Source organism: Dendropsophus ebraccatus, chromosome 5 (assembly GCF_027789765.1).
Source record: "Dendropsophus ebraccatus isolate aDenEbr1 chromosome 5, aDenEbr1.pat, whole genome shotgun sequence".
Lineage (NCBI taxonomy): Eukaryota > Metazoa > Chordata > Amphibia > Anura > Hylidae > Dendropsophus > Dendropsophus ebraccatus.
In genome coordinates, this window is record NC_091458.1 from 59,894,223 (window position 1) to 59,915,258 (window position 21,036).

The 21,036-nt window shown below is 42.2% G+C and overlaps 1 protein-coding gene across 2 annotated transcripts in view; it reads left to right on the forward strand.

Annotated features, from left to right (window-relative positions):
• Positions 1-1,165: 1,165 nt before the first annotated feature.
• The window catches only part of GALNT6 (polypeptide N-acetylgalactosaminyltransferase 6), a 42,052-nt gene continuing 22,181 nt past the window's right edge, over positions 1,166-21,036 (forward strand). Inside the window, exons 1-3 of one of the 2 annotated variants that reach the window (XM_069970305.1) lie at positions 1,166-1,373; positions 4,076-4,183; positions 20,099-20,683. In XM_069970305.1, coding sequence (XP_069826406.1) covers positions 20,199-20,683 — 485 coding nt within the window. In that variant the 5' untranslated portion in view covers positions 1,166-1,373; positions 4,076-4,183; positions 20,099-20,198. The remainder of the gene's footprint in view (positions 1,374-4,075; positions 4,184-20,098; positions 20,684-21,036) is intronic. The other variant, XM_069970303.1, reaches the window with a different exon arrangement.

Consider the following 21,036-nt stretch of genomic DNA (forward strand, 5'->3'; position numbering starts at 1 on the left):
AGGTCATAAATAGTGTGGAGCTCATCTGTCAAAAGTGTTTGAGTCGGCAACTGAAAGACTTGGCATTCGATTACCGGTGGCTGCAGGGATTGCATGCCGGCCTAGGGCTGCCAGGAAAACAACCTACGGTCATGTCCATGTTTTCCCGGCAGCCCTAGGGCGGCATGCAATCCCTGCAGCCACCGGTAATCGAATGCCAAGTCTTTGAGTTGCCGACTCAAACACTTTTGACAGATCAGCTCAACACTAGTCATAAAGGTAAACTTGAAATTTCTCCTCTTTTCAAATCCATTCCTGGCTTTGGCTTCAAATCTTTGGCAAATAATCTGTCAGATAATCTTTCTGAGTAAATGGACCCCAACAGTGCTGATGTGTTTGCAGCTAGAGATGGAAAAATGGACAGTAATAACCAAGCAAAGCTCTTCATTATCTCTGCAATACGCTCATCAGCCTGCCAGGTGCTAGGAAAAACTAGATCCAGTCCTGGGAAACCTCTCCTAATTTCCCAGGACTGGATCCAGCTTTTCCCAGAACTCGGGGAAGAGCTGCACAGAGCGGCAGTAAGTTAGAAGTCAGCCGGCTGATGAGCGAATTGCAGAGAAAACGAATCCCGCTGCTTCGTTATTACTGTTACTTCCCTCATTTACAGCTACTATATAGCGGAAACACAGCACAGGCGTTCAGTACTATGCATTTTCCTGGGCACGCACACGTGTGTTAATTGCATGCTATAAATCTACTGTATATGGAGCCCTGACTTTAAAGAGCTTTCAAGATGAAGCTTCGCTTTCATATACAACACCATATATACAGTATATTTATGCTGCCAATATACAATTATTACAGCTTAAAACTACGAACATAACTTTTTTGTGTTTTTTGTCCTTTTTTTAAGCTATTAAGAACAGAAACACAATAGCATAATAAAATCAGTACTGCAGAATTGTAAGTGACTATATAATAAATGAAATACGATGAAACTCAAACCAGACAGACATGAAGTGACGCATGTCTGTGGTATTCTAAGGATGATGACCTGGTGTGGGAGGCTCTAGGACCTGGAGGAGATGACCTGCCTCCCTCTAGGATACACCTGTTTGGCAGCCCTCCCCTCCCTCCTGTGCAGGTAATGCTTTGTTTCCTGCCTCCTTGTAGTCTCTCTCCACCAGTGACTCCTCCTGGGCTGCTGGCAGCACCCTCCTTCTCACTAGCAGCAGATCATTTCCTGAATGATTTAAGTGTGGTTAAAGATCAGCAGCAGCAGCAGCATTAGAAGTAACTGTCAGCTCACAAGTTCTCCTGCTCCCAGCACATCCAGACATCCCTGGTGCTCACTGTACTGCACCCCAGTGCCAAGCACATCAGGACAAAAGGTAAGATGACCCTCAGCCTGTGCCAGCCACATTGTGCTTTAGCTTCCTAGGTGACTTTGAACTTAATAGCCTGATCACAATGCACATGTATGTCTTAAAGGGAACCAACCAGACACTATATAATGTGACTTTCCTATGTAAACTGTACAGATTACAGTGTGGCTACATCCATATAGAAGCCCTTATACCCTGCTGCTGACTGCATAACCTTCTCTACCTTGCACTACAATTAGTTCTTTTTGCTTCTCTTTGTCATATGACTATAGCTTCAGAGAACATGATATCCGGTGGCCAGCAAAGTTTTGTGAGCTTTATTTGATATATTATTTTTCTTTATTTTGTTCTAGTCTTCATGTGCAAATGAACTTCTGCTTTGTGAATGTAGTACTAATCAGGTGGAAAACTAATACATTGACTTTGTCAGTACTGGACAGTAACAGTATGGCTGTATGCCATATCATAATGAAAATCCCCCATATTCTATTTTATGTATTAAGCTGTCAACATTTACGTACACATATTTACTGTAACAAAGTATAATTTTCCACTTTTATACACACTGTATAGCGAATGAGTGCTGTCACACCATACTACTAGCAGGGTCAGAATTTCTCATGATTTACAATATTGTGTTACCTAAAGCTTTATCCCCATTGGGAATATTGTGCTATGTTGCTATGACCCGATTAAGTAAAAAGCTAATTTGAAACCACACGGAAATCCATAGATACTTGTGCAACTATTCACACACAGTACAATAATACAATACATGGTAACTGTAGAAAAGGTGATACATGGTTGGTTAACCAGTACACACCCCAAAGGTTTTAGTTTTTTTTTTTTTTTTTTTTTTTTCCTCTTCATGACGTGGACCTATTGTGTCATCCTATGTAAGTGCTAGTCATTCAAGAGTTTCAGCCTAGTCCCTAACCTGATATGCCAGTCTGTCTGATGGGCTGAAATGATAATTTCACAAGAAGGTTATTCAAAAAAAGTACTTCCCCTTTAGAAAAAAAGGCAATCTAATTCCTTGCTTTGTCCCATGATGTTTCTTAGCTGTATCTATTTCTAGGCTACTACTATAAGTAACACAATGGTTGTTACCCAAGTATTTTACAACCCTTAATGGAATTATATAGACAATAAATCACTGCATGAACACTGATTTGCCACTCTTACATTTCACGTGGAAACTGTTAGGGCAACAAGTTGTCAGCCAGTTTTTCCAGAACAAAATAAGTTGACTTCATATATACAATTCTGTATGCAGAGGATATACTAGATTTACGTACAGTAGTTACATAGTACAGTTGAAAAACAGACACATGTCTATATAGTTCAACCAAGGAAGGGATGGATGGAGGCAAGGAAGATGGATAAAATCTACATTCTATACATACGTATTTATGTTGTTTTGGGAATACCAAATATTACTGTATCTTGTCTTTCCTTGGAGACTGAACTTTAACTTCAAGGGTCTCTTAAGGCATGGGCTATTTTTTTAAATATGTGCTTTGGGCTGCATTGAAAATTACTGAGCGCTAGATTCCTGAGCAGTCTTCTTTGCTAGTTCTGCTAATGTTAAGTGTTCAGCAGACCTGTCAGACCTGTCAACACTCTCCGAACCCGAACGCTCTGTGTTTGATTCACCACAGCTGCAGAAGTTGGATGCAGTCCTAGGGCTGCATTCAACTTCAACAGCCACAAGGAATCAAAAGACCAGCGTTTTGGTTTGGAGAACATTGCCGTACCCGAACAAGTTTGACAGGTCTGCTGAACATGACTTATGGTCCCTGCTGACAGGTAATGTCCGCTCAGCAGTTGATCTATGTGCTGTCAATTCTTATCGCCTTTCCGCACAAACTAGTAAAGAGGACCACATCGGAGACTTGATGCTCAAGAAACTATCAGCAATGGGGGAGCAAATAAATAAGTATATTACATTGTTATTCGGTGTTGCCCAGAACAAGTTGGGAGAAGCACTTGGTAATGCATTTCTTTCTCTATCTTTCTGTAATCTCTGTCCAGGCAACTCCATTATAAGTCTATGGGGCTGTCTGCATGAAGATGATTGACAGCTGGGATGTGCAGTGCGCTGCTCCCAGTTTGCTGCCCTGATCATCAACCGATTAAAACTTTTGACATGTCCCTGTGACATGGCCAAAGTTTTTTTTATTTAATGATAATTATGCCTTAAAGTGATACTGTCATAGCAGCAAGAACATTAGGGCCCCTGATCATCTTCCGACCTGCTTGCGACTACTGGATGTGATTATAAAGCCAAAATGGCAAATGTATCTTTTTAGGTCTAAAGGCCAATGCCATGTTGCAGTCCTATGTTCTCTCCACAGTTCAGCATGAAAAGATCTAGCAGGCACTGGAGGATTGATTTGCTTAGGCAACCATCCCATGCCTGGCATGTTCTGGGAACGAGCCCCATTAATTAAAATTGGGCTCGGGCACAGCATTGGCACTCCAGTCCCCGGGTGGGAGCTGCATCTCCACGTCAAACTGTGGAGAGAACATGGGAACACATTGTAGCAGTGACCCTACAACAATACTTTGCTAGAACAAGGTCAAACCTCCACCACCCAGCAATGCAAACAGTCCAGGAGCTGTAGAAATCTAAGTGTGAGAAAGTGACTGATTCCACGTCTTCACTTTTTAAAAGGTGTGAATAATTATGATTTCTGTATTTCCAGTTCAATTAACATTTTCATGACATGAATTACGGAGCTAATTGACAGCATTTTACAGAGATTGTGCCAGATTCCAGAGATCAGTGTGACCTCTGTGGCAGAAAACCAAAGGCAAGTGTATAAATGCATTGCAGAACACTGGTACTGTCACTGAGTCCCATGCGCTTGAACCAAAATACACAACTGTATGTACGGTGTTCTGAACAATGAAGGAGACCTTCTTTCTAGGGATGGTCCGAAACTGCCAAGGTTCGGGTTCGTATGAACCAGAACGCTCTGCATCAGATTCCCGCTGTCTGCCTGCTCCGTGCAGCGGGTGGATACAGCGGGAGGACCGCCTGGAAAACTAGGATACAGCCTATGGCTATGGCTGTATCCCAGTTTTCCCGGCGGTCCTCCCGCTGTATCCACCCCCTGCACGGAACGGGCAGACAATGGGGATCATTACCGAGAGTTCGGGTCCATACGAACCCGAACCAAACTCGGTTCAGACCATCCCTACTTCTTTCATTAAATTGATTTTGACCCTCACTATCGGGGCACTCTGCGACTTATGCCTGGACATAGCTTGTGCGCTAACAATTGTAGTATCATATACCTGCTTTGCAGCTAATAAAAGCGAATATGACCACATTGCAACCTGGACTTCCAGGTACTAAGGGAAGATTTATCAAACTGGTGTAAAGTAGAATTGTCTTAGTTGCCGCTAGCAACCAATCAGATTCCACTTTTCATTCCTCACAGATTCTTTGAAAAATGAAAGGTGGAAACTGATTGGTTGACTGAGACAATTCTACTTTAAACCAGTTTGATAATTCTCCCCCTAAGTTTCTGTGTAGCCCTAGCCTAATACTATATAGTGATGGGTAATCCTAAGGTTGGGCATCAAAATTAAAAGGGTTGTTTGGGGATGAAATATTTTTTTTTACAAAGGGCCCTGGGTGCTGCAAGATTAAAAAATACAGCGTAGTCCCTGCCATTCCAGCAGTTCTTGTTCCCTGGAAGGTAAGAGTTTTGGGAGCTGGTAAAATGACTGAATCAAGGAATTGGGGCAGGTAAGTATGGATGATGATGATTATTATTATATATTTTTAAAAATCTTTACACAAACAATATAGTATTTGGGGTCGATTAAACAGGGCCATTGGCTCCTAGCATATTTTCAAGAAAAGGAGGAAAAAAACCAATATAAATAGAAAAAAAAATATCAAAATGTCATCTACCGTCGCCCATTCATTTATATAAGTACATGGTTAGCACAAAGTAAATCCAATAATATTTCCAGTAGCTAAGTAATAGAGCACCTCTTAGTCAATCTGGAGGACAGATCTCTTTATGCCCAGAATAATTCAAGGACAGTCCCAGATAACTCATAAAGTGAAGGTGGAGGAAAACTTACACCACTTACTCCAGCACTTATCAAATCTTGGTAGACTATTTAACGTCATAGCAATAGAGTGCTCCATCTTGGATTTAAATGGCAATACAAAAAGACTTGAATGCTGGAATACATTGTGACATCAAATCTGATATTTGCTCACTGATGTTTTTGATATGATATAGCTGTACACTGGTGGTACCACCAACATATAATTTGCATGACCTATAGTATGTGTACATAATAAACAATAAAAGGTTATAAGGTAGGGCAGGTGTGACATGGTGGTAATAGCTTTCCTGTTCACTAGAGATGAGCGAACCTGGAGCATGCTCGAGTCCATCCGAACCTGAACTTTCGTCATTTGATTAGCGGTGGCTGCTGAACTTGGATAAAGCCCTAAGGCTATGTGGAAAACATGGATATAGTCATTGGCTGTGTCCATGTTTTCCAGACAACCTTAGAGCTTTATCCAAGTTCAGCAGCCCCGCTAATCAAATACCGAACGTTCAGGTTCGGATCGACTCGAACCCGAACCCGGTTTGCTCATCTCTACTGTTCACCCGTACCATACTGAAACCCTAGTATAGATGAACCTGACGTTCCTTCCAAAGTGCAGCGAATAAGTAGAGATGTAAACACCGTAGAGTGCCATTTCGGGAACATAGTTAATGCACCATTTCTCAAAGCCAACACTTGCCGGATCAGATGTCCTTTGTTATATATACTTCCTTGTTTAATAATGTTCAGTTCTAAATTGTGAAGTATTGACTTTGGCGGCAAAACCTGTTACTTGTATGTCTTGTCATGGCTTATTTGTAACCTTTTTCATACCATCAAAAAAACTGTATTATCCTGTGAATCCAACCTTAAAAGTAAACTTTGCTCTCCGTGGAAATCTGACCAGTTGCTGGTTACCTTTTAGGCTATATTCACTATTTCGAAGTCGTAAGACAAATGTAAACTTGCATTTTTTTCGTAAGTGTTATTGAAACACTGAGTTGTAAATCCAAGAGGACGACCTGCATCTACCCCTTATATATCCCTTGGACATGCCATAAATGTCTCAGATAAAATCAACCCTTTAATCCTGGATTAATGCATTATATAGTACATGATCTGAAAACGGGAGGGGGGCATGACACAGGGAAGCTGTGTTCTTTAAAGAGAATGTACCTGGAGCACCAGGGGCAGGTCCAACGACCCCCAGTGTGACAATCTCCCCTCTGTGACATGGCTCCATGTTCATTTCATGTATAAAACCCAAAGAAATGTACCTAGTGGTACATTCACTTTAAGGCCTTGTGCCTCATGAAAACAGAACTGATTGAAAATGAATCACATAAGGGCAGACTAGATGAACCAGGGTGTCTTTTTTTCTTCTATTTTACTATGATTGGTTGTCATAATGAACCATTACAATTTTCCTAGGCACTGTTTTTAATACATCTCCCAATGTATTGGTCCAAAAGCTTTTCATAGTTCTCAGGACATCACCTGCGGCCTTGCATCTTTATACAGATCTATTTTACTGGTGTGATGACAAGAGAATTTAAATGCCACCATTATTCTTCCCACTTAATGGGGGAAACAATGGTTGGCATACATGTGGCACAGTCCGTATAGCCTTTATAAGCCACCTTACGGGCTTAGTTGGGTATCAATGGATATAGCAGTAAGGGCCTCAATATGAAATCAGGGGCATATGGAGATGCAGTAAGTACCTTTACACTAGAACTAGCCTTTTATTATGACTTGCACAGTGTCATTATATGGCCTTATGCATGCGCTCTAGCTAAGGGCTATCATATAGTAATTTATGCCCTTGCGTAAGAAAATTCTTCACTTTTAGTAATCCTTAAAACTGGTTTGTCCTGCAGAATAATGGAGTGATAAAAAGAGGCAGGGGGCAACTTAAACTTGTGTTACCTGTTCCTTTCATAAGAAAAGTCATAAAATTCAGTGAGTTTCTTGGTGTCCGTTTGATATTGAACAGATACACAGGGAACTGACATTCTGCTAGAATTATGGGAATGAAGCTGGCCCTCTGCTAGTATTGGCAAATCACTTGTAAAATAAAATGTACTAAATAGAGCTGAAAACTAAACCTCCACCGCCAAAGCACACAATAGAATAAACCACAGTAGATGATGTTCATTCATTCCTTCAAATATGCACATGCCTATATCCTGGGAGGGAAAATATTTGTCCCTGCTCACTAATTCTTCAGCACATATAAAACACAAGTGAAATAAATTGTAGAACAATAGCAAAAATGTTAATAAGTCTATTCTGTGTATCAGGTTTGGGAATCCAATATTTGCCTTTACATTAATGCACTGTAGCTCAATAGGACTTAAAGTGTTACTGTTAAACAAACTTTTGACATGACATCTCTCTGACTGATTGTGACTGGAAAAAGCCAGAAACAAATAGAGTACACAGAATTCTCACCCTAGGGCTTGAGTCACATGATAGACTGCTTAGTACTGCTCTATAATGTTCTCCATGCTGCTATTGCTTAGACTGTGCTGTGAAACTATAGAAGAGCAGGACCCCCCCCCCTCCAACCTTTTGTGTGTGTGCAATATATGGGAGCCATTGTAAAGGTCAGACTGTAGGTCACAACCGTTACATAGTGGCCAGAAATAGAAATTAACCCTTAGGCTAGGGCTCTCACAAAATAGTTGTGAATGATGTTGCAACCGTGACACAACAGTTGCAAAGAAATTCCATCCTTGATGGATTTTTGGTTGCAAGTCGCACGTTACTTTGCTACCATTGACCTTATTGCAAATCAAATTGCGTGTGACTTTGGACATTTTGTTAACAATCAATTTATAACCGTAATGCTATCGTATGACAGCAAGTCGCCCAAAATATTTTGGTTGCACAAGTTGCTGTCACATGACCAAAGTCTTCATGCAGCCCTAGCCTTATGCACACACTTGGACGTTTATTCTAAAACGTTACCTGAAACAACGGCTATGTGTTATACATTCTCAGTGCCATGTATGAATCTGTTATAAAGGTATGCGTGCAATATACAGTGTTGGCAGTGATCCATCTTGTCATTGATGGTAGACAAGTTTCATTGTGAAAGCCCTGTTCTCTGAGTGTTAAAGAATCAGGACAATCTTGATGATAATAGGGCAGAGTGATCATAACTTCAGTTTGTCTCTGCAATGGGAAAAGGTCAGTGATAAATAATCCACAGCACCATTGTAAAGTCTTCATTATCAGCATCATGATCTGGGTATGTAATTTCCCATCATAGTGACATTTAATAGGCATTGCTATCTAGTGCCCAGTTATTACACAAAAGCTGTCCATAGGGAACAGTGACCCTTGTCATGTGCCCAGGAAGAACCTCCTTGCTACCAATACATAAGGTTTATGAGCTTTAGTTGAAGACATACAGTATAAAATCTAAGGGGTTTCTATGGAAAATGCTGCCTGATAAACCCATAAAAAAAAAAATCAGTTGTTAGGCATTAAGCTGTTCATCTTAAATTAGTACTGAAATTGCTGCGGGAGGAGGGCAGCGATCACCCGGGCAGCTCCGCCCCCCGTACTCACCCGCATGCTGCCGACACGTGTAATAGCAGGTAGCTGTGGTCTGCTGCTGCCGCTCCTATTCCGTGGAGCGATGACAACCAATTGCTATATTAGTTGTTTGTTTTTGTTGAAAGACAAACGACTGCAACGATCAGCCGGCATCGTTCATGTCGGCTGATCTTTGCCTTCTATTACACTGGACGATTATCGGCCAAATACGGCTGATAATCGTTCCGTGTAATAGGGCCTTTAGGGTATGTTCACACTGAGTAAAAGTGGCAGAATTCCCGCCTGCCCCAGTGTACCACAGTGTCTCTTTGGGGGGGGGGGGGGGGTGTCAAATTGTCAATTCTTTGTGAGGAGAGCAGCGGGAGCGGAGGCACGGGAGCCCTCCCATAGAGATACTGTGGGACACTGAGGCAGGTGGGTTTCCGCGACGGAGAGCTCCGCCACTTTTACTCAGTGTGAACATATCCTTAAAGGAGGGGAATAAAAGTGCTTAATTTTCACCAACCGTTTTATAATTCTAACCCTATTACTTAGGGCCCTATTACACTGACAGATTTATCTGACACATCAATGAAGCCAAAGCCAGAAACAGACAATAAAAATAGAACAGGTCATAAAGAGATTTCTCCTCTTTTCAAATCTATTCCTGGCTTTGGTCTCAAAAATCTGTTGGATAAATCTGTGGGTGTAATAGGGCCCTTAAAGGGGTTATTCAGAAGAAGATTAACATGACCACTCTAAAAACAACACAGATTTTGTCTTCAGCTTGGGTGTGGTTTTGCAATTAAACTCCATTTACTTCAAAGAAACGGAGTTGCAAAACCACACTGTAGACCAGAGTCTTGCTGTTTATGGACGAAAGTGAACATGTTTTTCTAAGCCAGGACAAACCCTTTAAATATTCCTTTTTGAAAGTTTGAAACTTTTGTATCTCAACTTCAGTAGGTACTGGAAATTCAATGGTAAAATATAAAGGTCCTATTACACGAAGCGATTATTGGCTTTATTTGGCCGATTATCGGTCAGTACGGCCAATAGTCACTTTGTGTAATAAAATGCAGTGATTAGCCAACATGAACGATGCCGGCTGATCCTTGTCTTTCATTGTCTGTCAACATGTTAAAAGACAAACAACATGGAGAGCAACAATCTGCTGCCGTTGCACCATGCAATACGAGCGCCGGCAGCAAGCCGGCGCGAACTCTGGACCCCCCGCGCACTCAATGTTGGCGTGTGTAATAGCGCCGGCAACGAGCGGAGAACAGGGACCCAGAGACCGCTGACCTGAAAAGTCACCGTTCGCTTGCTCCCAGACATTCTCCCCCCGTAATAGCTTAAAGGGGTAGTCCGGCAGGGGGAAATTTTTTTCCTGACACCTGGGAGTAGGTGGCTGAGCGAAACGACATCCACTCGCCTCCCCATTTCCTGCGGTGGGTCCCGACCACTTCCTGGTGTCTGACGCAGGCCCGAGACGTGATGTCTCAGGTCCGCTCAGCCAGTCAGTGACTGAGGCGGGATCCGTTTCAAGTCCGCTCAGATCCCGCCTCTGTCACTGACTGGCTGAGCCCACGTCAGACACCAGGAAGCGGCCGGGGACCGGAGCGCCGCTATGCGGGACCCGCCGCTGGAACCGAGGAGGTGAGTGGACGTTGTTTGCCTCAGCCACCTCTTCCCCGGTGTCAGGAAAAAAAATGCTCCCCTGCCAGAGTACCCCTTTAAGGCTTGGTTGACATTTGCACTGAAACCAAAATTAAATAGTGGAAGGGAAGCAATATACAGGGCAAAAGTTGGAGATTACATCCTTAAATAGATTTACTGTTTGATAAGCAACAAAGCTCTCTGTATTATATCTATATATTTAGTGAATGATACAGATCAGTGTCTGCATTCCTGGTAACCACTACATGTCAGAGAAATTTGTCACATCTGATAATGAGTAACCACAAGGTGTAGTCATTTTGTACAAACTGGTATTACATACACATAGCACACATCACTAACCTACTTTGGTTACCTGAGTTACTCTAAATGAATTAATTAAACTGAATGACTCATAGAATATATTAGGAGATTACTGTATATTTGCATAGATGATGAATCTAAGAAAGTTTTGTTTTTTTTTAGTGTCGTCAACATGACCTAAACATATTTTAGTAACCATATCCTGTTTAAACAGATTTTGTATTTAAAGGAAAAACATTTAGTATAATTAGATTTTTAGTCATTTAAATCTCTTCTTATTCTGGACCTAGGAGTCCAGTGAGTGATTGAAAGCAAGCAAGGACTGACCATCTATGTAAGTATGGTCATACAGGGAAGGCAGTCAGTTACTGAATGAGACTGCCCTCTGGAATGAGCAGAGATCTCAATTTTTAAAAATAAAACCGATTTTATTAATTTTTTTCTCTTTAAGCTATAACAGTCTGTCAGCTTATTTTGCTCTATAAGGGTATGTGCACACTACAAAATCCTGACGAAAAACCTGTTGGGGATTCCGCAGCTCGCTCCCGCTTGCAGACTCATTTCCGCCCGTGCCATAGACCCCATTCTATGCACGGGCAGATTACACTGTCCGTCTGAAGAATGAACCTGTGGCACAGGTGGAAATGCATATGGCCACAAGCGGGTGCGAGCTGCAGAATCCGCAACAGGTTTTCCGTCGGGATTCCGTAGTGTGCACGTACCCTAACATAAGTGTCAAACTCAGGCCCCCCAGCTGTTACAAGACTACAATTCCCATCATGCCAGGAAAACCAAAGCTTTATCATTGGCTGTCCAGGTAAACTGCAGTTTTGTAACAGCTGGAGGGCCTGAGTTTGACACCCATGCTCTATAACATGATGCTAATTCTTTGAGCAGAGATCAGCGGCAGCGCTTCCATAGAGATACTGCAGGACACTGAGCCGGGATTCCGTTGTTTTTGCTGCGTGTGAACTGGACCTTAAGAGGTATTCCCTTCTGAGACAGGAATGCCTAATAGGGGAGGGTCCAAGGAGACAACCACCTTTTCATTCTCTCTGCAGTACCATGCAGGTGTTATGGCAGAACAAAGGTTACAGGGATAAGGGTAATGCCATAAATATCTCAAATAGGGATACAACTGTACTAGTGACATTAGAGGTATACAAGATGAGGGTTATCTCTGTGCAGGGGGTCTGATCATTTGGGGTGTCCGCTTGTTTAGTCTTAGTTGGATTGATGATTGTTTTTTTGCTGAATAATTGTGATGGATGTTTGCTGAATTCTTGCACAGAGTGTCATGCTGGACTGTTCTGTTCCATTTAAACTCATTGGGGGAGATTTATCAAACATGGTGTAAAGTGAAACTGGCCCAGTTGCCCCTAGCAACCAATCAGATTCCACCTTTCATTCCTCACAGACTCTTTGGAAAATGAAAGGTGGAATCTGATTGGTTGCTAGGGGCAACTGAGCCAGTTTCACTTTACAGCATGTTTGATGAATCTCCCCCAATGAATGGGCTTTTGCAAGAAACAAATTAGTTGCAGCTGAGTAGAGTGTGTACTAATCTGTACTTATTGTACCTTCAGTTATCTCTAGCCGTAAATGTGAATTTAATTGTGAACAAAACACCGATCAGCCATAACATTATAACCACTGACAGGTGAAGTGAATCATGGGATGATGGTTCCCGTCAAAAGCTGGGATATGGTGGGTAGAAAGTGACCAGTCAGTACATGAAATTGATGTGTGCGAAGCAGAAAAAGATAAGAGTCCTATTTTTATAAGTTACATAAACCCAAAATGGTGCCATCAAAAAGTACACCATGTCACACAAATAACAAGCCCTCATATGTCTGTGTCATGATAGGCAATGAAAAATTATAGAACTCCTAGTATGTGACAGAATAAGGCCCAAATTAGATTGGTCACTAAGGGGTTAAAGTTAATTGACGAATATGAAATACAAAACAAACAAGGCTGTTTTGATGCACTGTTTGGGTTAATAGCTATGGCATTTTATGTGTATGTTGTCTATCTATACAGCGTGTGTGTGTGTGTGTGTGTGTGTATATATATATATAGCTAGGGTTATACAGATACATACATATGGCCCTAGTCCTCAGTTCTGTATACTACATGGCCTTTGTCCATTACTTTGATCACCATGAGGGTGTGGTGGAATTCTTACAACTTGTTGGCTGTTTATAAGTGGACCTTTGAGCTGTGCGTCACAGTGCCACTCGGACAGTTTACATCTAATCTCCTGTATTATTATGTTCATTCCATATGTCAATTTTGTGTCAAGAATTGGTTAACAAGAGAATTGTATAGTTAATCAGAAACCTAAGGGCCTTTCCCAGGACTCTAAGAACTTTTTACTTCTAGTGCGACAACATAGGGTTGATAAAGTAAGAAATGAATAGAGCTACTGTATACACACATAAGAACAGAACTTGAAGATCCAGTTTTGCCATTTATAATACATGTTTGAATGTGTCAGGTCTGGGGACCTATAATCTTTTTGTGCCCCTAATACTTCCATGATAAATTTAGAATGAAAAGGGTGGATGTATATACCATCCACTTACAGGATAGACATGAAATGATGTTGCATTTCTCTAATTGACAGGTAGGGGATAGAGCAGTTAGATTTCTCGTTTTTACTTTTTCAGAGAATGGAGTAAACTTATCTATAAGGCTGTGTTCAGGTCATTAAAGGGGTACTCCGGGCCGGGGGGGGTATTTTGGAGGATCGCCGGGGAGGGGGGGGGGAATTGAAGCCAGAAGTCACTTACCTCAGCCGTTCCAGTGCTGGTGCCCAAACACGCTGCCCCGTACTCCCGTCCTGCGGCTGCTTCCTGGTCAGAGCTGCCGCATGAGACATGACGTCTCAAGGCAGCTCTGCCAATCAGAGGCCCTAGCGGAGTTCCGCCTCGGCCGCTGAATGGCAGAGCTGCCTTGAGACATCGCGTCTCATGTAGCAGCTCTGACCAGGTAGTGGCCGCGGGACGGGAGTACCAGGCGGTGCAATCCGGGAACCGGCGCTGGAACGGGGGAGGCTTCAATTTCCACCCCCTCCCCGGCCATCCTTCAAAATAACCCCAGCCCGGAGTACCCCTTTAAAGTCAGTAGGCCCTCAGAAACATATCTATACCTCAGCATCTCTCTTTGACAGGTTTCCAATGTACAGCCTGGCGTGAGGCATAAAATATGTGAATGTAGCCTTAGGTTATGTTTCCACACAGTATTTTTGCTCAGTGTTTTTGCAACCAAAACCAAGAGTTGATTGAAAACACAGAAAGGCTATGTTCACTGTTGATATTGAGTAGATAGCCACCATTTAATGGCAAATAATTGCTGTTATTTTAAAACAACGGCCACTATTTGCCATTAAATTACCACCATCCACTCAATTTCAACTGTGTGTGAACATAGCCTTTCTGTGTTTTCAATCCACTTCTGGATTTGGTTGCAAAATACTAAACAAATGTGTGTGAACCTAGCCTAATACAGTTTTTACATATGTCTCTAAGTATGCCCCAGATATATTGATTATAATCTAAATAGAACTAATTAATAAGAAAATATTTCATATCTGCTACCCCACTAAGCTATTTCTTGGTACATGATGCTATCAGGCAACCTTTAAGATCATGAATTGCAAGTCAGCTATCCTTATCATCTGCCAGTGTCATCACAGCTATAGGAATGTGTGAAAGGTTCCGCCAAAATGTCCTTCTAAAAATCCCCCAACCCCTTCCTATGCATGGCAGGCATACTAATGGGGGTTGCACTTTCCAGTATTACAGTTCAGTCCAGTATGTTGAAGACTGGTTTGACAGGAACAGGATGTTCAGGCACTTGCGTCCTGGTGACACGTTGTTGGTGACCGGTGAGTTGGAAAACAAACCTGTCTGGGATAAATATTGTTCCTTTTGTCAGTGACTGGAGCAAAGTAAGCGCATTAGTCGATTCAGTTCCACACCCAGCTGTTACCAGAGATCTTTGAAAATGTGTCCATCTGACTCTGGAAATCTCTGCTTCTAGGAAAGAACCTGCTCTGGCCTTAAAGCATGCTGCAGCTTTTTTCTTTTAATTAAAAAAAAACAAAAAACACTCATTTTATATAATGATATTCATGGTCCTAATAAACACAATTTTGATAAGTTTATAACAGTCATTTCAGCAATAGCATGCTTCATGGGTATCAAGTCATATACTATTTTTTTAACAATGTATATTGTGATTGAGAATACATTTTCAAAAACTTGTGTCTGCTGAGAAACTGTGGACTGTTTTTTATACTTTTACATTTTACCACAAGTTACTTAAAGCGACTCTGCACCCACTTACCCCCCCCCCCCCCCCAACTATTTCTACCTGTTTGTTGCTCATGTGAAGTCCATTCATGCGTTCGGTTTGTGGACGCTGGGAGAGATTTCTTTCATGTGAAATAAGAAGTTTACTTAGTGGAAATGCCGTGTCTAAGAGGCGGCTCCCAGAGCCTTTGTGCCCAGGTGAAGCGCCGCCTGTGTGGTCCCGGTGTGCGGCTCCTCCTCCTCTGGTTCCGCCCTCTGTCCGCCCTCACAAGAGAAGTTGCTGTAGCGCCTGCACCGAGCTTCTAACCTCCTGGCACCGTTGCCGTGACGTCAGGGGTCATCGCCGCCTCGTTGCGGGTCACGCTGAGCGTCGTCCACGCCCTGTGTTGGCGACACGCTTCTGCTTACGGCTTACGCTCTTTCCGTTCGTTTGTCGTCGACGTAGCGCATGCGCAGTTGAGCGTCATAGCGCACGTATCCCGCGCAGGCGCAATGATGATTCGCACTGGCCAGAAAAGACCGGTGGCGTCACTGCGTCTGCGCGGGATACGTGCGCTACGACGCTCAACTGCGCATGCGCTACATCGACGACAAACAAACAGACGGAAAGAGCGTAAGCCGGGGGCGTGCTGGCCACAGACTGACATGGGAAGCGGGCCAGGAACAACGGGAGGCGGATGACAAACACTTTGGAGGCGGGCCACGCAGAAGCCCGTCGCAAACACTGCGTGGACGACGCTCAGCGTGACCCGCAACGAGGCGGAGATGACCCCTGACGTCACGGCAACTGCACCAGGGGGTTACAAGCTCGGCTTCTCTTGTGAGGGCGGACAGAGGGCGGAACCAGAGGAGGAGGAGACGCACACCGGGACCACACAGGCGCCGCTTCACCTGGGCACAAAGGCTCTGGGACCTACCTCTTAGGCACGGCATTTCCACAAGTAAACTTCTTATTTCACATGAAAGAAACCAAAACACATGAATGGACTTCACATGAGCAACAAACAGGTATAAGTAGTTGGGGGGGAAGTGGGTACAGAGTCGCTTTAAGGCCCTATTACATGAGGTGATTATCAGCAGATTTCGGCCGTTAATCGTTCCATGTAAACGCAGCATCATAGAAGACAATGATCAACCGGCATGCACGATGTCAGCTGATCTTTGTCTTTCAACATGTTGAAACAATCTAGATAGCAGCGATTTGCTTCCGTCACTGTGGCATCAGACCGCTACATTCTTCTATGGGCTGCCCAGACGTTCTAGCAATCACTCGGGCAGGCCCCCCCGCAGCCCCCCCTGCTCTTACCTGCTCGCTGCTGGCGAGTGTAATAGCGCCGGCAGCGAGTGGGAAACGAGGAGCAAGCTAACGCTGACCTGATAGGAGCAAGCGAGCACCAACCTCCTGAATTGCACTGTGTAATAGGGGCTTTACTCTATTATCTGATAACAACCAAAATCAGTGTATGCAATTACCTGTATGGCGAGCTCCGCAGTGAAATCCACTGCAATACCTGGAACTGGCGTTTTCTATGGCTTTACATCCTTGCAGCAGATTTTTCATTCCGCTGTGAGAATGCGTAAAAACATGATCTTCCCCCATGGGGACATGCAACCCACTGTAAAAATCGCTGTATTCTCTCCTCAAAGTAATAATTCAGTAATCAGCGCAATAGTGTTGACCACCATTTGTATATTTGAGTCCACAACGTGGTGCACAATTTATAAACAAGGTTGTTTGCATGAGGCAGAAGAATAAAAAGAAACAAGTTTTATGAGAGAAAGAAGCACAGTGTAGTTTTGGGCAAATTGTTCTAGGCAAGCACTGTGGTAATATGAACTCCCACATCACTGCTCATTTTATATTTACATTTATTTTTGGACTTAGAGTAGTGATCAAAGTACTCTTTTCTCTTACATTAACCCTATAAATTCCCAAATGAGAAGAGAAATTTATTTAAGGTTTGGAAGGACTTAGTCTACCAACTCGGTCCCTTTTGCATTTGAAAATGACTCTGACAAAGCCCTGAAGTGGAATAGGACACCATTGCTTAATTCTAGCTTTACTGGCATGCTTCCTATGAAAAGGGAAACGCTTGGCCCCATCCACCGGAGTTAGAGAATCCCGTCTTTGTTTTGTTAAACCTGTAGGTCACTCCTCTTAAAAGTACAAGATGCTGCACTGGATGAGGATCAGGCAAACAAACCACTTGCTGTAGGCGAGTTAACCTTTTTATCTCTCAAGGACAACATTGTTCCCGATAAGATTGTCTTGGGACTAGTAACGTGCAGTCAGTTAGTGCTGCCGTAACTTTAGGATGAATAGCAGGGCCTCCGGTCAGGTTGAACACCATAATGTGACCTGCCAAATTGAAAAATAATGTATTTTTCCCTAGCTGTCCATTGTGAATCTTATCGGCTGCTCCCCTGCGTTTCATTTGCATAGTTAATTTGTTGGAGGGACAATTTGTGGTTCTGATTAAAAAAAAATAATAATAATTTAATTCTGTATGTATGTCGCTTGTGGGATTAGAGTATAAACTCTTCCAATGACCTGCAATTCTAATTGATGTTCTGTTTTAAATTTACAGTAATGCATATGGGAGGATTTACTTTAGCAGAAAAAAGTCACTCATTTTCACAAGTTCATTTGCATAAAAAGTGTGACTTCCTGTCCCGTTTATGCTACTCTTGTGACTTTGGGGGAAAATAGGTGGGGCTTAGTGTGAAAGGGAGCAGGGCCTCAACACCACCCAGCAGATTTACTGTATTTACACTAGTAACTAACGTGATCTATACCGGAAATTTAGACCCTACACTATCTCAGAGCTAGCATAGAAAGCAGCTGCAGTGCCAGATTCATCAGGAGGCTTATACCTTTTAATGAACCTGCCAAATCTAAAGGCAATGGGAGTTTGATAAAGAGCGGCATGTAAAATTCCAGTCCTGGTAAATTCTCCCAGTAGTGGTTGCTCATATTGTCCTCTTTGTAAAAATCACCATCTAATTTCCCAGATATTATTGTAATACATTTATTTTATTAATAGGCTTTTAATTTTCTTTAAAGGGAACCAGTCATCATTTTTATGCTGCCAGAACCACTAGTCAACTGGGCGGTCCCCATCATTTTCTCCCTACTCCGCTAGCCTTGATTTATAGACCTCTCCCTGTTTGTCATCTGATCGGTTACCTGTATTTGTTTTATACCATAGACTATAGGCTAGGGTAATATTTCTGCAACACAAACATAACTATTAAGTCATGACGTACTGATGTCAATCAAAACCTCCCAAAACAATGGTGAGTTTGCCATATGTGTTGTCTATAGTTATGTGAACCTGTGTTGGTGAGGAGATCTGTATATATGCCGTGTCATGTTGAAATCTGCTAAGATGAGGCCAAGATCTTTGGACAGGAGACAAGAGGAAATACAATAAATTAATAATCATTTAACCCCTTTCATATTGTTTTGTGCAAAACCCGAGTATGTGTTTTCCCATTAAGAATCTTGATTCGATCACTTATAAAACAAATTTATATAAAAAGTCAAAAAAATATTAACCAGTGACATTTGTGTCATATAACATGCATAAGTTGGCTTAAAGTTTCCCTGTTATGTTAAAAACTTTTGACATGTCATAAATAAAGGAGATGAGCTTCAAAGTACAATAGAGATGATCTACTGCAGTGAGCCAGGGAGTGAAGCGCTCAGCTGAGCACTTCTCCTGTCTGTGAACATGCTCTAGGACAGGGGTGTCAAACTCGGGTCCTCTAGCTGTTGCAATACTACATTTCTTATCAAACTTTGGCTGTCCAGGCATAATGGGAATTGTACTTTTGTAACAGCTGGAGTGCTCTACCAGTGAACACCAGTGCTCTAGGACATAAATAATAATGTACAGTAAGGGTGCAGCTTCCTTCTGCTTGTTTGGGTAGGAAGTGGTTAAACTGGCTGTTTCTATTCAAAGCTTCTTAGTCTATTTTATAGGGGTACTGAAAAACTCAGCTACCACTTAGCCTTTATACAATTATTTCCATTTTCTAGAATCTGACAATGAATGTCTCCCTTACTGTTTTCTGCCACCAGCTCTCCTGGGAGGCCGTAACATCAAAAAAAAAAATATATTTTTTTTTCTATATACTACTTCCAAATCCTTCCCCTTGTCTTTATAAATACTTTACAAACACAAATGAATGCACCTGATGTAATGTGCACTTTTATTGTTGATCTTAGTATAGATTTAAAAAGTCATTTCCATTTGAGAAAGGTGTATATATTTGTGCAGGTAACGCTGTATACAGGGTTATTCATTGTATAGTTCATAAGGATCCACATGTAATGTCATCCCTTGGGTCATTGGACATGGCTTGAATTTAACCCTCTTACAGTAACAAGAAGTCGTTTTAACAGGGAACTGTTCCTAATCTAATAATTTGATGGGATTTCCCATATACAAAACAAAAAAAAGATTGACAAGGGTCAATGGACAGAACAGACTGAAATAATTTTGCTATCCATGCTGTAGGGCTACACTGTGACTGTGGTTGTGTAACAATATAGTCACTTGATTGAAGGGTCTATAGAATAGTAGTTATTTGTACATTTTGGTGTAATTTCCATACAATCTGATCAGAATAAAGAGGCTACACAACTTTACTTGCACAATTCCCAGTGTTGTATAGCCCTTGTCACGCTGGAGCACTGCTCCATATAGATTACCTTATCCGTTAGTTACTAAGTCAATTTATTTATAATGTGTAAAGTTGATGAAATAATTAACATTGTGCTTTTTGTTTCTTTAGACTCCTGCTTTACTACTTATTTAACCAATGGAATAACCCAAGAATCTATTTATTCCATCAAGAAATTCTCCCATGGACTAAACTTTAGAAACAACTCAAAATGAGGTTGTTTCGGAGACACAATGGGCCCCTGAAACTGGCTATGGTGGGCGTTGTGTTTGTGATATTTGTATTCATTATGCACAAAGATGTTGGCAATGGCAGTAAAGATGATCCTTGGTTAAAGAACATTGTTGAAAGGAAAGACCAGATGCTTGATATGATGATGGGAGCAGTGAACAATATAAGGGACTCTATGCCAAAACTTCAGATCAATGCCCCTGTGCCGCAAGTGGAACCAGAGCAGAAAGTCAAGTCATGTCTTCCTGGCTATTACACTCCAGCGGAGCTCAAGCCGTTTATGGAAAGGCCACCGCTAGATCCTAACAGCCCTGGCGCTGATGGAAAAGCTTTTAAACAGGACAAGTGGACACCTGAAGAGACCAAGCAGAAAGAGGATGGCTTCACCAAACATTGCTTCAATGCCTATGCAAGTGACAAAATCTCTCTACACAGATCTCTGGGACCTGACACTCGGCCTCCAGAGTAAGTACTACTTACATATAATATATAAAAAAATTATTGGTATTTTTAGTAGATCCAATGATAATGCATAGTATAATACTCTCAGTCACCACACCCAAATAGTTTAAAGGTTTGTATGACATCACACCTGTCTTAATAGGAATTACAGATGACCTACTATTAATATAGGTTGATTCTTATGGTTGAGAGCAGCTGGTTCATGCACTTCCTCCTTTATTCCTCGTCATCCATCACGCCTGAGGGGCCATTCACTCATCTGCAATTTTGCGGACCTTACGGACAGGGAAGGTAAGTAATCGATTTGTTTCGGACAGGGATCGAATCCATTACTTACCTTCCCTGTCTATAAGGTC